This window comes from Artibeus jamaicensis, unplaced genomic scaffold, assembly GCF_021234435.1.
Source record: "Artibeus jamaicensis isolate MK-2021 breed Jamaican fruit bat unplaced genomic scaffold, CSHL_Jam_final contig_548, whole genome shotgun sequence".
NCBI classification, from domain to species: Eukaryota; Metazoa; Chordata; class Mammalia; order Chiroptera; family Phyllostomidae; genus Artibeus; species Artibeus jamaicensis.
The window spans coordinates 19,648,084-19,667,177 of NW_026521883.1; the positions used below are offsets into that span (position 1 = coordinate 19,648,084).

Genomic DNA, 19,094 nt, shown 5'->3' on the forward strand with positions numbered 1-19,094 from the left:
AATATTACACATTTGTAAGACCGAGACTAACCACTAAAAATTCTGTACAAATTCAGAGGCAACACATAACCAATAAAATACACTTTGAAAAAATAATAAAATAAAAAATAAATTCCCAACAGTGACAATGATATTCATCCAGGTAGTATTTGCTTTTTTTGAAAACTGTGAATCCAAATGAAATCAATGAACAGGTCTTGGTAGGAAGAAGTCCAAGTGTTACTAGAACTGGCTCTGTATAAAACACAGCTGGAAGACAGACAGAAAAGTGAGGGGAAGGAAGAATGGTTTTATATTTAAATATGTAAAAGGGTAAGTTCTTGAGCAAAAGAAAGATATAAAACAAATACATTTAAAGGAGGTTCCTCTGTGTAGTTCAAAGATTCCATACACACCTTAAGTTTTTAAACATACAGTCATGTGCCACTAACATTTCAGTCAACGACAGAGCACATATGAGACAATGGCACACCTTACAGCCTATGTGTGTACTAGGCCGTACCATCTAGGTTTGTGTGATGGAACTCTGAGTTTGCACAACAAAAACCACCTAATGATGCATTTCTCTGAACGTACCGCTCTGGTTCTGCACATGACTACAGACAGCCTTCATTCCATTTAATTACATGAAGGTTTACATCAACAAAAGAATTGCATGGAAACAAAAATCCTTGTTCTTTTAAGCCTTTTAGCCTAATATAGTTCAAACTATAGCCATAATTTTAAAATGCTCTAAAGTGGAACTAGACAAAGATTCTGCCAGTAATTTTCATTCTAGTAGGTAACTTTAATTATCTAAGGAGTTATACAGGAGCCATATTTGCTGGCCAGGTTTTATTTGTCCTTTTTCTTCAAACAGGATAACCAAAGATACAGACCGTATTCAATAAAATAAAATGGATGAAACAAATTCTAAGAAACTCCAATGCCACATGCTACATTTAACCTAATTTTATTCATGCTTGCCTTGGGATGGGAATAGATCATTCAGTAAAAACATACAGTAAAAACAAAATATGCCTTATCGTGGACAACTTTTAAACTACAATAATGATGTACCTTAATTACTTTCATGCACACAAGTCTAACATTACAGTTTTTTTAAAAAATAAACACAATTAAGACTTCTAGGAGCATTTTATAATAAAGTAATTCCTAATTTTTCTTTGTAGATAGATCAAGCACCTCCAAAATACAAATTCCTATACACAGTGAGCACTTTACTTAAAATGAATACTTAAGAGAATTAAGCACGTGGACAGCCTTAGAATAAGCTGACATTATATATTCAGCTAAGTAGGCAACAAACCATAGTGCCAAATGGAAAAAAGTGTATTTGCAAATAAATCTCAAAAACTAAGTTAACTTTTTATAATTTAATACAGAAAATATACTGATTTGCTAAAATAAATAAAATGTGATGTAGTAACACTTCACTATGAAGAATGCACACCAGAACATTTATAAATGGCGAGTGAATCTTAGGATCAGCTGACTACAACAGACGCTGGCTAAAGAGAAGTGTGTACTGCAAAGCACTGGGGGTGGTATATGTTTGCCACATACTTTTGTTACCTTGAGGTAGATAACACATGTGTACCAAATTCGGCATTCCTTTTCAGTTGCTGCTGGTATCATGTGTTTTAAGAAATGTGTACAGTATGAAAAACTTGAAAATACTCATGAATGAAAAATGTTTTAGGAAAAAAATAGATATTTTCATGCAATTATGTACAGACTCACTGTGTAAATTTCAAGGCAAGATTTTTGTTTCCTGTAAAACAGATCACTGTTCTATGAGAGAATGTTTTTTACTTGTCTAGTGCATTTTTTGTCTCCTCCTGCATTGCATTATTTTGCTCTATTCTTTATTTCTGTGTGCAAACGACATGCCAGTTAAAATGAAAACCATCTCACATGTAGAAAAAAGTCTGGATTTTAAAAACCAAGAACTAATAAAATCCTTTCTAAATGACACCACCTGATTCAAGTAAAAAAAAATGACTTAAACACTAGTAATATAAAAGACAAACACATTTCATGAAGAATACAAAGAGAAATGTCTGCTGAGTGTTTTAGTTCAGATGTTTCAGAATGCTGCTGTATGTTTTATGAGCAATCTGAGGGGAAGATTTCATAGCAGAAGGTGTTAATGTGGCCTGTATTGACTTAAGTGGTGACCCAACTGGACTGTGAAACTGTGGGATGCCTATGGACTCAAGCTGCTTGTTAAAGAGGAACTCACCACTGTTCCTCAGAAATCCTTCCTCACTTCCTATCTCCCCAAGCTTCCCATCTTCTACAGGCTCAGTTTCTAGCATTTCAGTATCTTCTTTCCTACTGAAGAACTTGTCCAAGTAACTGGTGTAAGTGTTTTCCTTCTCAATCTGCTCATCCTTCCTTACCTCACAACAAAACTGATTTATGAGAAAACAGTCATCCCCACTACCCACAAACTGGCTATCCCAGGAAGACTGGTACAAGGCTTCTAACTGAGCCAAATTTGCCATTCCCTTTTCCTGTTTTTCTTGACTCACTGACTTTGATATCAAACTTTTCAATTCTAGATGGGACACTGAGCTATTCAAGTCATTTAATTTATCAACAACATCAGTAGGCTCATGTTGTGAACTAAGCTGAATAGTTCCTGCAATAAAAGAATCAAAGTCAAATCCCTGGTTCTTTTCCCTTTCTTTTTCAGCCAGCTGCTGTGACGCCTCCTCTAGAGCTATCTGGGCTTTAACCAACCCATTCCTTTCACACTTTGACTTGCCTTTCTTATCAGATTTTTCTTTGCTTTGTTCTTTCCAATTGGAAAGGTCTATAATAAGCTTGGGTTCATAGTAATGGTTAACTTCACTCTCTCTCCAAACTAAGTTATCTAAATATGATGATGACCTCATTTTGTAGTTACAAGTATGGCTACACTCCAGATCACAGTATTTGTTTTCATGATGATCTGGGTACTGCCAACAAGGCTCAGTAGAGTAATTGGTATCAAAAGCAGGATCCTCCAAATACTTTTCACGCTCTCCATCCAAATATTTTCGTGGATCGACTTGTACTTCTTCTTCTTCAGTGACATCAGACAAAGCTCTCGGGTCACGCTGAACTTCATCAACATCAAAGTTATTATGTATAGGCCAATCATGCTCTGAAAATTGACAATCATGATACCTGAAAGAAAAAAACCAATACATTACTGTTAGTCCAAGTATCTAATTTCATTTCCAAATTCACTGAATGCCTTTTATGTGAAAGCACTAGGGGAGGCCTATGAGGGGATAATAGGAGTCTAAGTCATGAGCCTTCCCTGCCCTTAGGAACTTACCATCTTAATAAATAGGTAATATCTGTAACCATATAAAACAATAACAATATGAGGCAACATTTGGTAATTACCAATGATGTAATAAAAAAACTCTGGAGTCCTCCACTCTGAAATGAGACTAAATATCATTTCAAACTGACTTCCTCTTTTCTCTGTTCTATTTTTTTATCCACCTCAAACACAACTGCAGATAAACATCTGAATGGCCCGCATCTTTATAGTTTAATTCTAACACAATTTCACACAGAGACAAAACATTTTATGGCCACAAAATGCAGATCTCTAATCTTAATCGGGTCTCTTCAAGATACTCACTCTACTGGGAATAGCCATACTAGACTTAGAGGAAGACTTCCTGGAACTCATCACTAACAAGATGGAAAAGAACAAAAACAAGAACTCTTCATATATATGTGTTACTGAATGCAGTATCCTCTCCTGATACCCTCAGCAAGGTGACCATGCCATGCCCAGTCAGGGCACATGCCTGGGTTGCGGGCCAGGTCCCAAGTAGGGGTTCACGAGAGGCAACCACACATTGATGTTTTTCTTTCTCCCTCCCTTTTCCTCTAAAAATAAATAAATAAAATCTTTTAAAAAATACAATGGGTAAACAAATTAATTTCAACATTAAGTACTTCTTTAATTATTAATTGGCAATCATTTAGCTTTTAAACACAGAAATATATAAAGTCCTGAAGTTGTTAAGATTGTCATTAGTGGTTCCCAAACCTGGCTAAATATCAAAATCACCTTAAGATTTAAATAATGTTGATTCATTATTATATGCTATCACCTCACTTTGAAGCAGAATTATATCCAAACTTCCCTAGAAATTTAGGAATCCTAAAAGGAGGCTAAGGAATTCTTTAACTAAAATATATACTATTCGTTTTGATGTTTTATACTGTTCAGACTAAAAAAGTCTGAGCCAAAAATTTCTTTTATGTCATGAGAAAAAATATTTGAATATATCATGATAATTTATATTTAAGACATAATAATAATCTCTATGTAAAAACTTGAGACAATTACGGAGATACCCTACTGCGTAAGATTGAGTCTTCTCATCCAACACTTAAAAAAACTGTAACACTCACAGAAGCAATAGTTGAAAATGGTTTACTTTCAACTTTCAACCTCCACATTTAAAGGATCATAATAATTTTATTAACTAAATATGTCTTAATTGCTTTGAAAATGTTTTTAAAGTAGCATTTAGCTTCTATTATGTATATCCTAACTAGTAACTATTAAATAGGTAAATTCCATGTCTACTATTCAAAGATAAGTTTAGCAGAAACCCAAAGAGACATTTACTAAATTTTTTAAGAATTCTACAGTGTGTTATATATAATTTAAAAATAAAAATCATTGTATTGTGGTTTATTAAAAAAATAAATATTTTTCACCCTAGCTGGTGTAGCTCAATGGATTGCACGCAGGCCTGTGAACCAAAGGATTGAGGTTCAATTCCCAGTCAGGGCACATGCCTGGGTTACAGGCCAGGTCCCAGCAGGGGACACACGAGAGGCAACCATACACTGGTATTTCTCTCCTTCGCTCCCTCCCTTCCCCTCTAAAGATAAATAAATAAAATCTTTTTTAAAAAGTGCTCTTTAAAAAAATTAGTATTTTTCTAATTTAGGATTAATTTACCTTTCCCAATTATATATGTGGCTATGAGTTTCATCCATAAGCAAAATATCATCAACTTCATCTTCAATATGAAAAGGATGACTGGAGATTGGCTCATCCATTGGAAAAGAATACATGCTCATGTAAGGATGGGAAAGCGCTTCTTCTGCTGTCAACCGATCCATGGGGCTAAACGTCAAAATCTGTTCCAGGAAATCCAGTGCTGCAAAAGGAAACCAAAAAAAACTCCTGAACTATACTGAAAGTCCACCAACCTGGGAAGGAAAACAAAGGGACTGCACAATTAAAAGGTAAGTTAATATAAGTTTATCACAGAAATAAAACTAGTTTACCTGATTTACAGATTAAAAAGAAAAGAGATTTATTCAATAAACCTAGCAAAAACGTGAAATGTACCCCAATCTCATTTTTATGGCCAGTTATAAAAGAAACGGAATATACTGACTTGAACCATATGAAACTACCATTTTTGTCAGTTAAAAATGGTCAAATAACAGCAATTTCATGTGGTTAAACCTAATACACAGGTCCTAGTATCAGCTCCACAATTCACTAATTTCACTGAATTTCTAGGTTACTTAAATTTGCTGAACTTCAGTTTCTTCATGTATAAAATAGATATACAGACATCTGATAAGGGATAAAAATTTAAAAACACAGTGTCTAGTGCTTAATAAAACGACTTCTCCTGTTGTTCCCTCACCTCACTGTCTGTCATAATAACTTGTTGATCTCTGCTCACACCAACCTCATGCCAGCATATCACACAATACACCTGATCATTTTAGGGCCCTGGTGGAACTACCATATACCCATTTCTTCCCCATAACACCGTCTGCTAGATCTGCTCAGCTCCTTCCCCAGCCTGAACCACACTATCTATCACCAGCCTAAAGGCTGCCCTTCCACCACCACACATTCCTATGCCATATGACTTTGACCAATCTCCAACTCTGAATCGTTTCCACCATTTACTTTGCTTCCTAGCCATACAGTACTGATGAAAGCAAGATAGAAAAGCACATATATCTGGCTCACCACCAATTCATACTATGCAATTTCAATTTGGCCTTTGCTATTGTGCTCAGCAATATTTCACACCAACCCTTTATACTCTCAATCTTCTCTATCATTCTCAACAGATAAACCGATTTCACATTAATCTCCATTCCTCCTTCTTCACTATGATCTATAACATATCCTCTTATCCTTACCTTCTGTCTCAAAGGAAAAGATAGTCCCTCTCTCTAAAAACTAAGCTGTACTATGAAAAAGACCCTACCACATTATCTCATTCAACCCTCAAATGAGTTCAATAAAGACTAAAGAGGCCCTGGCTGGGTAACTCAGTTGGTTAGAGCATCATTTCAACAGGCCAAGGTTGGGGGTTACCTAGTCAGGGTACATACAAGAATCAACCAATGAATGCATAAATAAGAGGATAAAAAAATTGACCAATCTCTCTCTCTCTCTCAAAACACAATTTTAAAAGAAAACTACACAGGAAAAACCTAAGGCTCATTGGTACTTGTGCCTCTCAGTGACCCAGGGCTGAGACTCCTTCCTGTGCTACCCACTCTTTCCCCACTCCCCTTCTATTATATATTGTTCTAATCTAGGAGGTCATTTCACAATATATCAAGCTACTCTTGGTTCTCCTGCAAAAAAAAAAAAAAAGTCAGTCTTAATTAGTCCAGGGCCCACACTTCTCAAGGTAAGAGAGACTGACTTTAAGGCATAGAGTCATGGAGGGTGACTCCGCACAACACCATTCCTCTTACATAAGAGGAATGTATTGTAAAATCCCTAGATTTGGGAACTGTAGGCAGAAAATAAAGAGGAAGAAATAAGCCCTAGCAGGTGTGACTTGGTGGAATCAGCACCAGCCTGCAAACCAAAGGGTCGCTGGTTCGATTCCCAGTCATGGCACACGCCTGGGTTGTGAGCCAGGTCCCGTGCTGGGGGCTCACGAGAGCCAATCACACACTGATGTTTCTCTCCCTCTCTCTCTAAAAATAAATAAATAAAATCGAAGAGAAGAGAAGAGAAGAGAAGAGAAGAGAAGAGAAGAGAAGAGAAGAGAAGAGAAGAGAAGAGAAGGAATTAGAAACTAGCCAGGCTGAGCTCCCAGGTGTGTGTATACATTGCACGTTTCCATCATGTAGGTACTTCTACAGAACAGCACTGCTCTAGAGGAAATCTGTAACAATGGTGTTGAAGTGTGCTAAGATGTAGGAGTACGTGGTAAACTATAGAGAAAGGGAGGATGAGAGGTAAGTATGGAGAGAAATTAAAAAGAGGGTATTATTCAACTAAAGACATTAACCAGAGAAGGGTTCCTAGTAAGTAGTCTTAATGTGTTCATTCGTATGGAGCATATCTATGAAGTAAATCTTTAGTCTCAGAAACTTTAAACACTCTGCACTGCACTGTGAGCACAGCTCTGCCACTTGTGAATAACAAGGATCTTTGCACAATTAACTTAACAGATCCATTATCGAAGACAGTCATTCAACACATTAGGAATGAATCCTAGCATGAGGCTAATTTTCAGGTTGTTTTATAGGTGGGACTAAGACAGACCCCCACCCTAATGAGGGTAGGAAAAAAGATGCAAATTTAGCTAGATTACAAATGCTGCAACAACAATGTCTTATATTTCTAGCTTGTCTCTTTTGATTAGACAGAGCAACAGAAGCAATGACTTACTCCAGAGCCTAACCACTCATCTCTAAGCAGTGTCATACCTGTTAAGGGTTTTAAAAAATAAGACAGTTGCCCTGCTTCCTACCCCACATCTGGATTCTAATAGCCTGCGTTTTTAAAGAGCTCCCACAGAAAACTCTGAGGCACGGTCAAGTGCTATGTGGGTACTGTTCAGTTACGAACACGGATGTCACAAGAGTGGCTACAGGGATAAGAGCATGAGAGCCAGCAGTGGAACCTGATGTGAAGACAGACAGACTTGGAAGCTGGTTAAGAATGTAACGCTACTTAGAAGGAAGCCTACAAAACCTGTTGAAATTAAATACAGCCAATTCCTTTTTATTTAAGCATTTACTAAAGGAATTACAAGCATATTTAAGGGGGGGGGAGACCATGTCAACATGTCTTTGCCATCTAGTGCCTACTTCTCAAAACATTTGCTACTTTAAAACACTTTAACACAAACTCACCTGAACCATGGAGAATGATCAGAGTTGGTGATATGAATAATGGGTGTAAAATTCAGAGAAAGTTTAAGATGTTTAGGAAACTATATATCCCTAACATTTTGATTCATGACAAAGTTATACTACCCTGACATTGATGCACCTTACTACAGTGTAATTCTTAAAAATGTAAGACACAATCAACTTTTTAAAAAGATATTTTTTCTATCTAATATTCTTCCTGAAAAAAATATTAGATTACCACAAAAGTTAAAACTTTCGTATCTTACTTATAATGTCAAATCTAAAAATATGTCACTATTCTGAGACATGAAATTAATTGCTTTAGTGGTTAACAAAATTTTGATTTTTCTCCAACTTCCTACTACTTTTGAGCTTGCACAAACTCTCACTTTGGCACCGAATAGTCCTAATACCAATCCCCAAACTCTTATGCAATGTGTTTGCTCATCATGGAGTTTTACTTATTCCTCCACCTCTTCCTTTGTCCTAAGGCTTTGCTCCCCTGCCTCACCACCCAACTAAACTCACTCTTTCATATCTAAATCACATTCTTATTCACACCCACACTTACTTATCACATAACCCTCACGGAACTCCATTCCAGCTTACTGAGTGCCAGTTATTCAAAATGCTCACCTAATGGGAGATAATCAGAGGTATAAGCTGGAAAAGTAAATGGAGTTAGAACCAAGAAAGAGTAATAAACTTTTGCAATCTAGAAAATTATTTAAAGGAGCAAAGAAATAGATAGCAGCCTAAATGCCAGGCCAAAAAAAGGGACAGTGAGAGTTTAAGTGTCAGGTATGCCTTAAGTATCTAAAGACTATTTGGGAGAAAGCCATGTATCTAAGGATAAAAAGCTGAAGCTTTCTACACAGGTTCTGCTTAGTTATACACACTCCCACCCCCCAATTCGTGATGGTTATTCGAATCACAATACCTTCTCGACTAATTCCTGGAAGCAGCTGAGTTAAAGGTTTGTGTGGCTCAGTCATGTCGTTTCTAATGTAAACTGGAATTACGCTGAGAAGCTCCTGACGATCTTCCTCATGTACAACAGGAATAGATTCTAAAATTAGCTGCATCTGTTCAAGTTCATGTGCACCTGAGTGATATTTTAAAAAAAGGAACAACAAAGAGAATATAAACAAACATAATAAACACAGTCTAAAGCTATAAGAAACTAACTTAAAGACTGTAATGACCACTGACGGGGGCAAATGGTTTTAACTGAATCATTAATTAACAGATTTCATTGTTTTGAATATCATCTTCTCAAAAAGCTTATCTATTTCAATTTCTACTCAGTAATATATTTAGTTATAGATCTTTGTTTCTTTAAGAAACTGACTCTTGAAGTCTGGTCTCATATTAAGGTATCACAAAGTAGTGAAAAAAAAATCAATGAATTGTGATTCGAGACACTTGTCTTCTAGTGTTAACTGTGCCACTATCTAACTGGCTAAAACTATGGGACTACTTAACACAGTGCTGACTTGATTTCATTATCAATAAAATAGGTTGAACTAGATTAGTGAAACAGTTTTATAGTTATGTGTCAGGCTCAATATCGCAAGACCACTATTAAAGAAATAAAAGAGGAACCTTTAGGCTAAATGGATGACACAAAAAGAAAAAAGAAAGAAAACCCATTCAGTTTCGTTTTCCACTAATTTCTGGAAATTCATTCAACTTTCAAATTTTTCTTGAGTGCCTACTATAAGTCATCACTTTAGAATATAGCTGTGAAACAAAACAGACCAAGCCCCTACCTTCAAGGAGCTTATAATCTAGTGGAGGAAAACAGATAATAGCTATAAACATTTATGTCAAATGGTAACAAATGCTACGAAGAAAAGTAGAGTAAGCTACGGGGGAAGGAGGATTGTTGGGGGAGGATTGTTAATACACAGAAGATAATCAAGGAATCTGAAAGTTAAGGAAATTAGAGAACACACCACACATTTATATAGAGAACGGGAATTCCAGAAAGATGGGAAAAGGCCAAAGGCCCTGAGGAGATAGTAGGCTTGGCATGTCTAAGAAACAATCAGGCAAGTGTAGCTGAAATAGATGGCTGGAGGGAAGTAATAGGGGTGAAGTGGCTGTAGCACCAGAATACAAAGGGTCTGCTTTAGCCTGAATTGGACAGGAAGCCATTACAGAATCTGAGCAGGGAAATTACATGATCTGATTTGTTTTCAGAGAACTACTATAGTTGCTATGTGGTAACTAGACTACAGATAGCAAATACTGAAGCAGGAAAGCTCGTTAGATGGTCCTGCATTAGACTAGGGAAGACATTTATGGTTGATTGAATTGGAGGAAGGGGGATAGTGATAAAGATAATAAGCAGTGAAATTCTGGGTATATTTTGAAGAAAAAGCTCACAGAATCTGTATTAACAAAAGTGAAGGACAATGCCAAGATTTTGGTCTGAGCAACTAAAAAGTGGTTTTGATTTGCTATGATGAGGAAGACAGCAAAAAGAGAAAGTATGAGGGAGAAGTATCAGTTCAGTTTCGGAAAGATGAAATTTGAGAAGCTATTAGATATCCAATGGATATATTAAGTTGAACCAAAAAATAATTAAGGCTAGGATACTACCTAAAGATTAAAAATACAGATTTCCAATAAATGCTTAGTACTTGCCATTTGTTGTTCTGTTCATTTGAGGCCTATACCTAAAACACTTAGATCTCCCTCATGCTATTTTTATTGAATGTTCACAAATCCAATAAAGCATTAGAAGGGAACTATATGTTTCAAGTTTACATGAGTTTACAATCAAAATTATTTTCTCAAAGATGGGTTTTTTAATTTAATTCTTATTTATTTATTTTTTTTAATATAAATTTTATTTAGTTACTTTTCAAGTAGTTTTTAATCTATTTCTCTCATCCCACCCCCCACCCCCCGCCCGGTCTCCCCCCTCCCTCCCATTCCCCCCCCACCCCAGTCCTCATCTCTGTGTCTTTCATACTTGTTCCTCAAAATCCCTCCCCCTTTTTCCCCTTAAGTTCCCTTCCCTCTCCCCTCTGGTCACTGCCCACTTGTTCTCTATTTCAGTGTCTTTGTTTTTATTCTGTTTGCTTGTTTGTTTTATTCTTTAGCTTCCTGTCAAAGGTGAGATCATATGGTATTTGTCCTTCAATGCCTGGCCTATTTCACTCAGCATAATGCTTTCCAGTTCCATCCATGTTGTTGCGAAAGGTAGTAGCTCCTTCTTTCTCTCTGCTGCATAGAATTCCATTGTGTATATGTACCACAATTTTTTGATCCATCCGTTTACTGATGGGCACCTAGGTTGCTTCCAACTCTTGGCTATTGTAAAGTGTGCTGCTATGAACATTGTGGTGCATAGGTTCTTTGAAATTGATGTTTTAGGATTCTTGGGGTATAATCCTAGCAGTGGAATTGCTGGGTCAAAAGGCAGGTCAATTTTTATTTTTCTGAGAAAATTCCATACTGTTTTCCATAATGGTTGTACCAGTCTGCAATCCCACCAACAGTGAACTAAGGTCCCCTTTTCCCCACACCCTCTCCAACATTTGTTGTTTGTTGCTTTGTCTATTATAGCCATCCTGACTGGTGTAAAGTGGTATCTCATTGTGGTTTTAATTTGCATCTCTCTGATAGCTAACGATATTGAGCATCTCTTCATGTGTCTCTGGATATCTGTATGTCCTCTTTAGAGAAGTGTCTGTTCAAGTCCTTTTCCCATTTTTTAATTGGGTTCGATGTCTTCCTAGAGTGGAGTCGTGTAAGTTCTTTGTATATTTTGGAGATTAAACCTTTGTCTGAGGTATCATTGGCAAATATGTTTTCCCATACAGTTGGTTGTCTTTTTAATTTAATACTGTTTTCTTTAGCCATGCAGAAGCTTTTTATTTTGATGAGATCCCATTTGTTTATTCTTTCCTTTATATTCGTTGCTCTAGGGGACATATCCGTAAAAATGTTGCTGCGTGGAATATCTGAGATTTTCTTGCCAATGTTCTCCTCTAGGACTTTAATGGTGTCATGGCTTATATTTAAGTCTTTTATCCACCTTGAATTTATTTTGGTGTATGGTGTAAGTTAATTTAATTCTTTTTATTGCTATATATAAGCAGTCTGAATATGCCAATGTACATTAAAAAACACACCACCTTTGCATAATCAATACAGCAGTAAATTATGACCCCATTTCACACAACTTGGAGCATGATCTAATGATTCTAAATTTAACAAATTAAATTTTTGTTTTCTTGATACACTATTGTTGGTGTAGCTTTAAAATATGTCCACAAATGCTTTGATGCTGTTCCCTTCCAAGAGTAGAATATAATTCTTCTCCCCTTGAGTGTGAGGTGTACTTAGTGACTTGTTTCTAACACAAAATAAAGCTGAAGTGTAGTGTGCTGCTTTTGAATCTAGGTCACAAAAAGATATTTTGCATTCATGGCCAACTCATTTTTGACAAGAGAGTCAGAACAATTCAATGAAGAAAGAATAATATTTTGTGCAAATGGCGCTGGAATAACTAGCTAATTAACATGTAAAAGAATGGGGTTGAACCCTTACCTCACACCATGCATAAAAATTAACTTACAGTGGATCACAGACCTAAATTTAAAAGCTAAAACTACAGCCCTGGCCGGGCAGCTCAGTTGGTTAGAGTGTAGTCCCAATATGCCAAGGTTGCAGGTTTGATCTCTGGTCAGGGCATACACAGGAAGCAACCAATGAATGTATAAGTAAGTATAACAACAAATGTTTCACTTTCTCTCTCTCCCTCCCCCCTCTTTCTTTGCTCTTTCCTCTCTAAGATCAATTTAAATAAATAAAAGCTAAAACTATAAAAATCTTAGGGATTAGGCCACAGTTTCACAGATATGACATCAAAAGCAGAAGTGACCAAAACCAGCCAAACAAACAGATAAACTGGACTTAATCAGAATTAAAATCTTTCGTTCCTCAAAAGACGCAATAAAGAAAATGAAAGATAACATGTAGAATGGGAGAAAATATGTGCAAACCATGCATTTGGTAAGTGATCTATATCTAGTATATGTGAAGAACTCTTACACCTCAATTATAAAAAGATAACCCAATTAAAAAGTAGTCAATGGGTCTGGATAAATTATTTCTTCAAAGTAGGTATGGCCAATAAACATATGCTCAACATCATTAGTCATTAGGGAAATGCAAATCAAAATCACAATGAAATACTACTTCCTATCACTACCTCACATCCAAAAAGGGCAAAAAATAGGACAGACCACACTTTAAATAAGTATTGGTGAGAATGTGGAGAAACTGAAACTCATATATTGCTAATGTGAATGTAAAATGGTACAAATGCTTTGGAAAATGGTCTGGCATTTCTTCAAAGTTACACAGAGTTATCATATGACACTGCTAATATTACAAGGTATCTTTTAGAAGAAAAAAATGTTCTAAAATTAGATGGTTATAAGATCCGGTGACTATACTTTAAAAATACTTAACTGTATATTTTAAGTGGGTGAATTGTATGATATGTGAATTACATCTTTTTTAAAGCATATATTATTATGTTATTACAGTTGCCCCAATTTTTCCCTTTGCCCCTCTCTGTTGGGAACCACCCTGCCTGGTTTCAGAAGCCATAACCCCCCACATGGCTAAGGCTGAGTGAGTGACCTTCCAACCATAAGCCATTAAGGAGACAAAACTTATCTCCCAGGCAGGAGCACCACCTCTGCTCCCTTTTACTTCACTCTGTTTGGCCCTGGGCGGATGACTGGTTAGCCAATGACACGTAAGATTCCTCAAGGGAGGGACAACCTAAGACAGGCACAGTTACAAAGGCCCCTCGGGGAAGGACTTAGGGGCTACAGAAAAGGGGGATGATGTACCGTCGTCCCTCAGCTTTGACATAGCCTGAGTCCTCATTCTGTCTGCAAGAAGTCTCCTAATCTCTTGGCTGCCTTACTTCCCTGCCTGATTTAAGCCTGAAACAATGACGGCGGTGCAGGAATGGGTGGTTCCACAGGGCAATCAGGCCTAAGAAAGAATGCATAAAATCCTGTGAAACCAGATTTGCTAAGAATGTCCTCAGTTTTCTGATAAGGGTCCAAGCATGAAATGAGTTTGTTTCTCCAAGTTTTATGGCCCTTTAGCTAACTGACTGTCTCAGAATAAGCCCTCATAGTTCTTTGAATGTTATCTACTGTTTGATCATTATTGCCTGACAATGATGAATAAAGACCTTCCTTGAGGTAATGCTCCCAAGAAAAGTAATAAAAGTCTGTCCAGGCAAGGGCTGGGGCACTTGCTCACTCAGATAGTGGCCATGATGTTTCTTTTTCTCCACAGGGCTTCTGCAGTCCATGTGAATTTGTTCATCAAATCCATGAAACCATGGATACTGCTGGTCAAAGTCTACATCACCCCTCATCACCCGTCATCCAGTACTCCTTTCCCTCCAGCTATACCCTCCACCTTAGTTCATGTCCATGGGTTGTGTATGTAAGTTCTTTGTCTTCTCCATTTCCCATACTATTCTTAACATCCCCCCATCTGTTTTGTACCTACCAATTATGCTTTTTAATCCCTGCATCTTTTTCCCCGTTCTCTCCTTTCCCCCTCCCAGGTGAAAATTCTCCAGTGATCTCCATACCTATGGTTCTGTTCCTATTCTGGTTGTTTGCTTAGTTTGTTTTGTTTAGATTCACTTGTTGATAGTTGTGAATTTGTTGCCTTTTTAATGTTCACAGTTTTTATCTTTTTTTAAAAAAGATTTTATTTATATTCAGAGAGAGGGGAAGGGAAGGAAAAAAAGAGGGAGAAACATCAATGTGTGGTTGCTTCTTACATGCCCCGCAACCTAGGCATGTGCCTTCACTGGGAATTGAACCAGAGATCCTTTGGTTCACTGGCTGGCAATCAATCCACTGAGCCACTCTAGCCAGAGCTCTTCTTTTTCTTAAATAAGTCCCTTTAACATTTCATGTAATAATGGCTTGATAATGGTGAACTCCTTTAGCTTCACCTTGTCTGGGAAGCACTTTAATGCCCTTCCATCCTAAGTGATAGCTTTGCTGGATAGATTAATCCAAGTTGTAGGTCCTTGCTTTTCATTACTTTGAATACTTCTTGCCAGTCTGTTCTTGCCTGCATAGTTTCTTTTGAGCAATCAGCTGACAGTCTTATGAGAACTCCTTTGCAGGTAACTCTCTGCTTTTTTTCTTGCTGCTTTTATGTTTCTCTTTGACCTTTGGCATTTTAATTATGATGTGTCTGCATGTGGTCCTCTTTGGGTCCAACTTGTTTGGGTCTTTCTGTGCTTCCTGGACATGCCTATTTCCTTCACCACATTAGGGAAGTTTTCTTTCCCCAATTTCTTGCTCTTCCTTTACTCCTTCTGGCATCCCTGTGATATGGATACTGGCATGTTTGGTGATGTCCCAGAATCTTCTTATAACACCCTTGTTGTTTTTTTTTTTTAGTTCTTGTTTATCCTGTTCTGGTTGAATGTTTATTTCTTCCTTATGTTCCAAATCATTAGTTTGAATCCTGGCTTCCTTCCCTGCACTGTTGGTTTCTTGTAGATTTTTCTTCATTTCACATAGTATAAAGTTCACTTCTTTATTTATGTGGTTGCCATACTCAATGAGTTCTCTGAGCATCCTGATCATCAGTATTTTGAACTCTGTATCTGACAGGTTGGTTATCTCCATATCATTTAGTTCTTTCCTTTGAGTTTTGTTCTGTTCTTTCGCTTGGGCCATATTTCTTTGTCTCCTCAATGTGGCAGCCTCCCTGTGTTTGTTTCTGTGTATTAGATAGAGTTGTTTTGACTCCCTGTAAAAGGCACCTGTAAATTCTGTGAGGCAAAGGCTTAGGTAATCACCAGGGTGAAGCAATCTGTTTCAGTTTTGTGGCTCTCTGTGGGGGGAGGGCTCGGAGAGGGGACTGTGCTGCTACCTGGTTCTGGGGGTTTGCCTGGCACTAACCCCATTTCCAGTTACTTGACCCACTGCCAATATGCAACTGGTACCCTTCCCTCTGTTGCCCTGATATTGAATCGCAGAGTGGGTGGGCTTGCATACATTTTAAGACTATGTAGGCCCTTTAAGCAGAGTTTCCTGAAAATCTGGCAGTTTTTTCCACTGCCTCAACCCCTATGGGTTTTTACAGTCAGAAGTTATGGGGATTTATCTTTCTGGCACTGAAACCCTAGGCTGTGTGGTCTGGCCTGGGGCTGGGATTGCTCACTCCCAAGGAATCCCCTCCTGATTTTTATCTACCGCACATGAATGTGGGACCACCTGGGCCTTTTCAACTGCTACCACCACCTCTCTGCACCACACTGTGTCTCCTCACCTCTCTGCCCCTCTTACCCATCTGGATGAATGTGGCTCCTTTAAGTCCTTGGTTGTTGAACGTCCATACAATTCTATTTTCTAACAGTTCTTGGTGTTCTTAGTTTTGAGATTTAGTTGTAATTCTTTCTGTGGTTGCACCAGGAGGTAAAGCATGTCTACCTACACCTCCATCTTGACCGGAAGTCTATGAATTATATTTTGATACAATTTTTGAAAAGATGTTAACTTTCTTTGCACTTTCTTCTGGATCACTAAGTCTTCTACAGGAAACCAGGTGCCATACTGTGAAGACACAGACAATCCCACGGAGAAGCCCACATGGTGAGAAGTGAGGACTCCTGCTAACACCATGTGAGTAAGTTATCCAGAAGTGGAGCCTCTCACACAGGCAAGGCTTCAAATGACGGTAGCCCCAACCACCATCTTCACTACCCAAATCTGAGCTAGAACTACCTGACTAGAACTACACATGGAAACTGTGAAATAATAACTGTTGTATAAGCCACTAAGTTTTGAGGTAATTTGTTACACAACAACAAATAATACAATAATTACTTTATATATGCCCAAGGTGCTAGAATATCAGGACTATAACCTCTAATTACAATATTACACCTTGGAAAAAATTCAATCCACTTAATGATTTAGTGTCTTGTAATCACTGGTATTTTCTCAGCTTTCTACAATGAAATTCAATCACTATCACACATTATGGGAGGAATTTTAAATAAATTTAGGAGAAAATTACAAAGGATTGGTTAATGTTATGTAAGCTGTGGGCTACAACAAGTAATCAGTATTAAAAATTTAGCAGCATTTATGCATACCATCCTTTCTTCAACAATGCTCTCTTATACACACTAATCTTTCTTTCATTAACCCTTCTTTTGTAAGCAGACTGTGTTCTATTCCCTTCTTTCTGCTCTTGGCACAAACTGGGAGTGTTGGGAAGGCCACTCTAAGATTGGTTAGAGAAGGGAAAAAAGTAATGTCAGAAGAGAGGAAAAGACCTAAACCACCATTACCTCAATTCTCTAAAACTATCTTCAGTACCTTACTATTTCCAAGTTCTTCATATAGAAACTCTTCTGCCTACTTTCTAAGTGTTCTGTACCATCTTGATGAGATATAAGTAGCCTCATTATTTTTTGATACCTTACTTTCGCCAAACCTTTCTAATTCATAAGCATACCAGGCTCATGCTCTTATTTACAGATACCCTTAAAGAAATACTACTTTTTTCTCTTTTCACCTACTAAAATTCTTCACTATTCCTATGTAATGAAAAATCCTGACTCCTTCATGTCTTCTGTTCCAACTATCACAGATGTAGCTTCTCTAAGTTTGCAACTCTTATAGGCTGTATTAGATAATTTTATACAGACTCGTACTTTGCTGTATGATATAGTTGGTGTTTTTCATAGACTGTTCACTTCTTCCCCTCTTGATTAAATTCCCTCTCTTACACCTCAGACTCCCTCACAGGACTAAACTCAGCAAAAAAATTACTTGTATGGCTTTTTCTGAAAGGCCACAGTAGTCAAACAGGAAATGGTAGCTCAAGCAACAGAGATGACTAGGCAGGGCAGACAAAGAAGAAATTACTAGATTTTTAATAATAGCTAAAAGTTTCACCAGGAAGTGACAAAAACTGACAGCACAAGGCAAACTCACTTACATACCATGTAACAGAAATTACCAAGTATTATGGAACAATGAAATATAAAATTATGTTTAAAAAATAATATATACAGCCCTGGCTAGTGTGGCTCAGTGGATTGAGTGCCAGCATGCAAACCAAAGGTGGCCGGTTCAATTCCAAGTCAGGGTACATACCTGAGTTTCGGGGCCAGGTGCCCAGTAGGGGGCACAAGAGAAGCAACCCCACATTGATGTTTGTTTCCCCTCTCTTTCTCCCTCCCTTCCCTCTTTCTAAAAGTAAACAAATAAATGAATCTTTAAAAAAAGAATATATATAAAAGAACACTAGAATTCTGACTAGATTTGCTAAGTGAACAATTCAGTGAATATATAAATAAATTTCCTCAATTTTTTAAATATTAAAAACACCATTTTACATTTTAATATTCCAGATTATAACAAATTGTTATATATTTTTCTTCATAGATGTATGCAAAATTATTTCTCTTGGGAATTTTTCCCCATATATTTTAAATTTCTAACCTGCAAAGAGTGTTTTACCAGTCAGCATTTCAGCAAAGATGCAGCCTGCAGCCCACATGTCAATGGCTTTAGTATAATTATTAGGAGAAAGTAAAAGGCGTGGAGATCTGTACCATTTAGTAACCAATCCTTCAGAAAGATGACCCTGCAAAATAAACAAAGACATACTTTAATTTTTTACTATAGCTGAAGAACAGTACATAAAACTTGATTTATTAAAGAATCCTTGATCTACAAAAAAAAAAAAAAACCCACGAAAACATGTAACCTAAATCTTAAAATACTGTGGAGTTCTAGGCCTATTTTCAAGGCTCTTGCAATTCTGAGGTTAAACTCCCCCTGGGGTATACCACCCGTAAGATGATGCTCACATCATCTTATGGTGCTTAC

The 19,094-nt window shown here is 37.2% G+C and overlaps 1 protein-coding gene across 2 annotated transcripts in view; it reads right to left on the reverse strand.

The window, feature by feature from the left end:
• Positions 1-936: 936 nt before the first annotated feature.
• MAPK6 (mitogen-activated protein kinase 6) overlaps positions 937-19,094 on the reverse strand; it is a 42,850-nt gene continuing 24,692 nt past the window's right edge. For both annotated transcript variants that reach the window (XM_037143044.2, XM_037143045.2), the window contains exons 3-6: positions 18,705-18,849; positions 9,107-9,271; positions 4,991-5,192; positions 937-3,177 (exon numbers count right to left, since the gene is read on the reverse strand). In XM_037143044.2, coding sequence (XP_036998939.1) covers positions 2,076-3,177; positions 4,991-5,192; positions 9,107-9,271; positions 18,705-18,849 — 1,614 coding nt within the window. In that variant the 3' untranslated portion in view covers positions 937-2,075. The remainder of the gene's footprint in view (positions 3,178-4,990; positions 5,193-9,106; positions 9,272-18,704; positions 18,850-19,094) is intronic.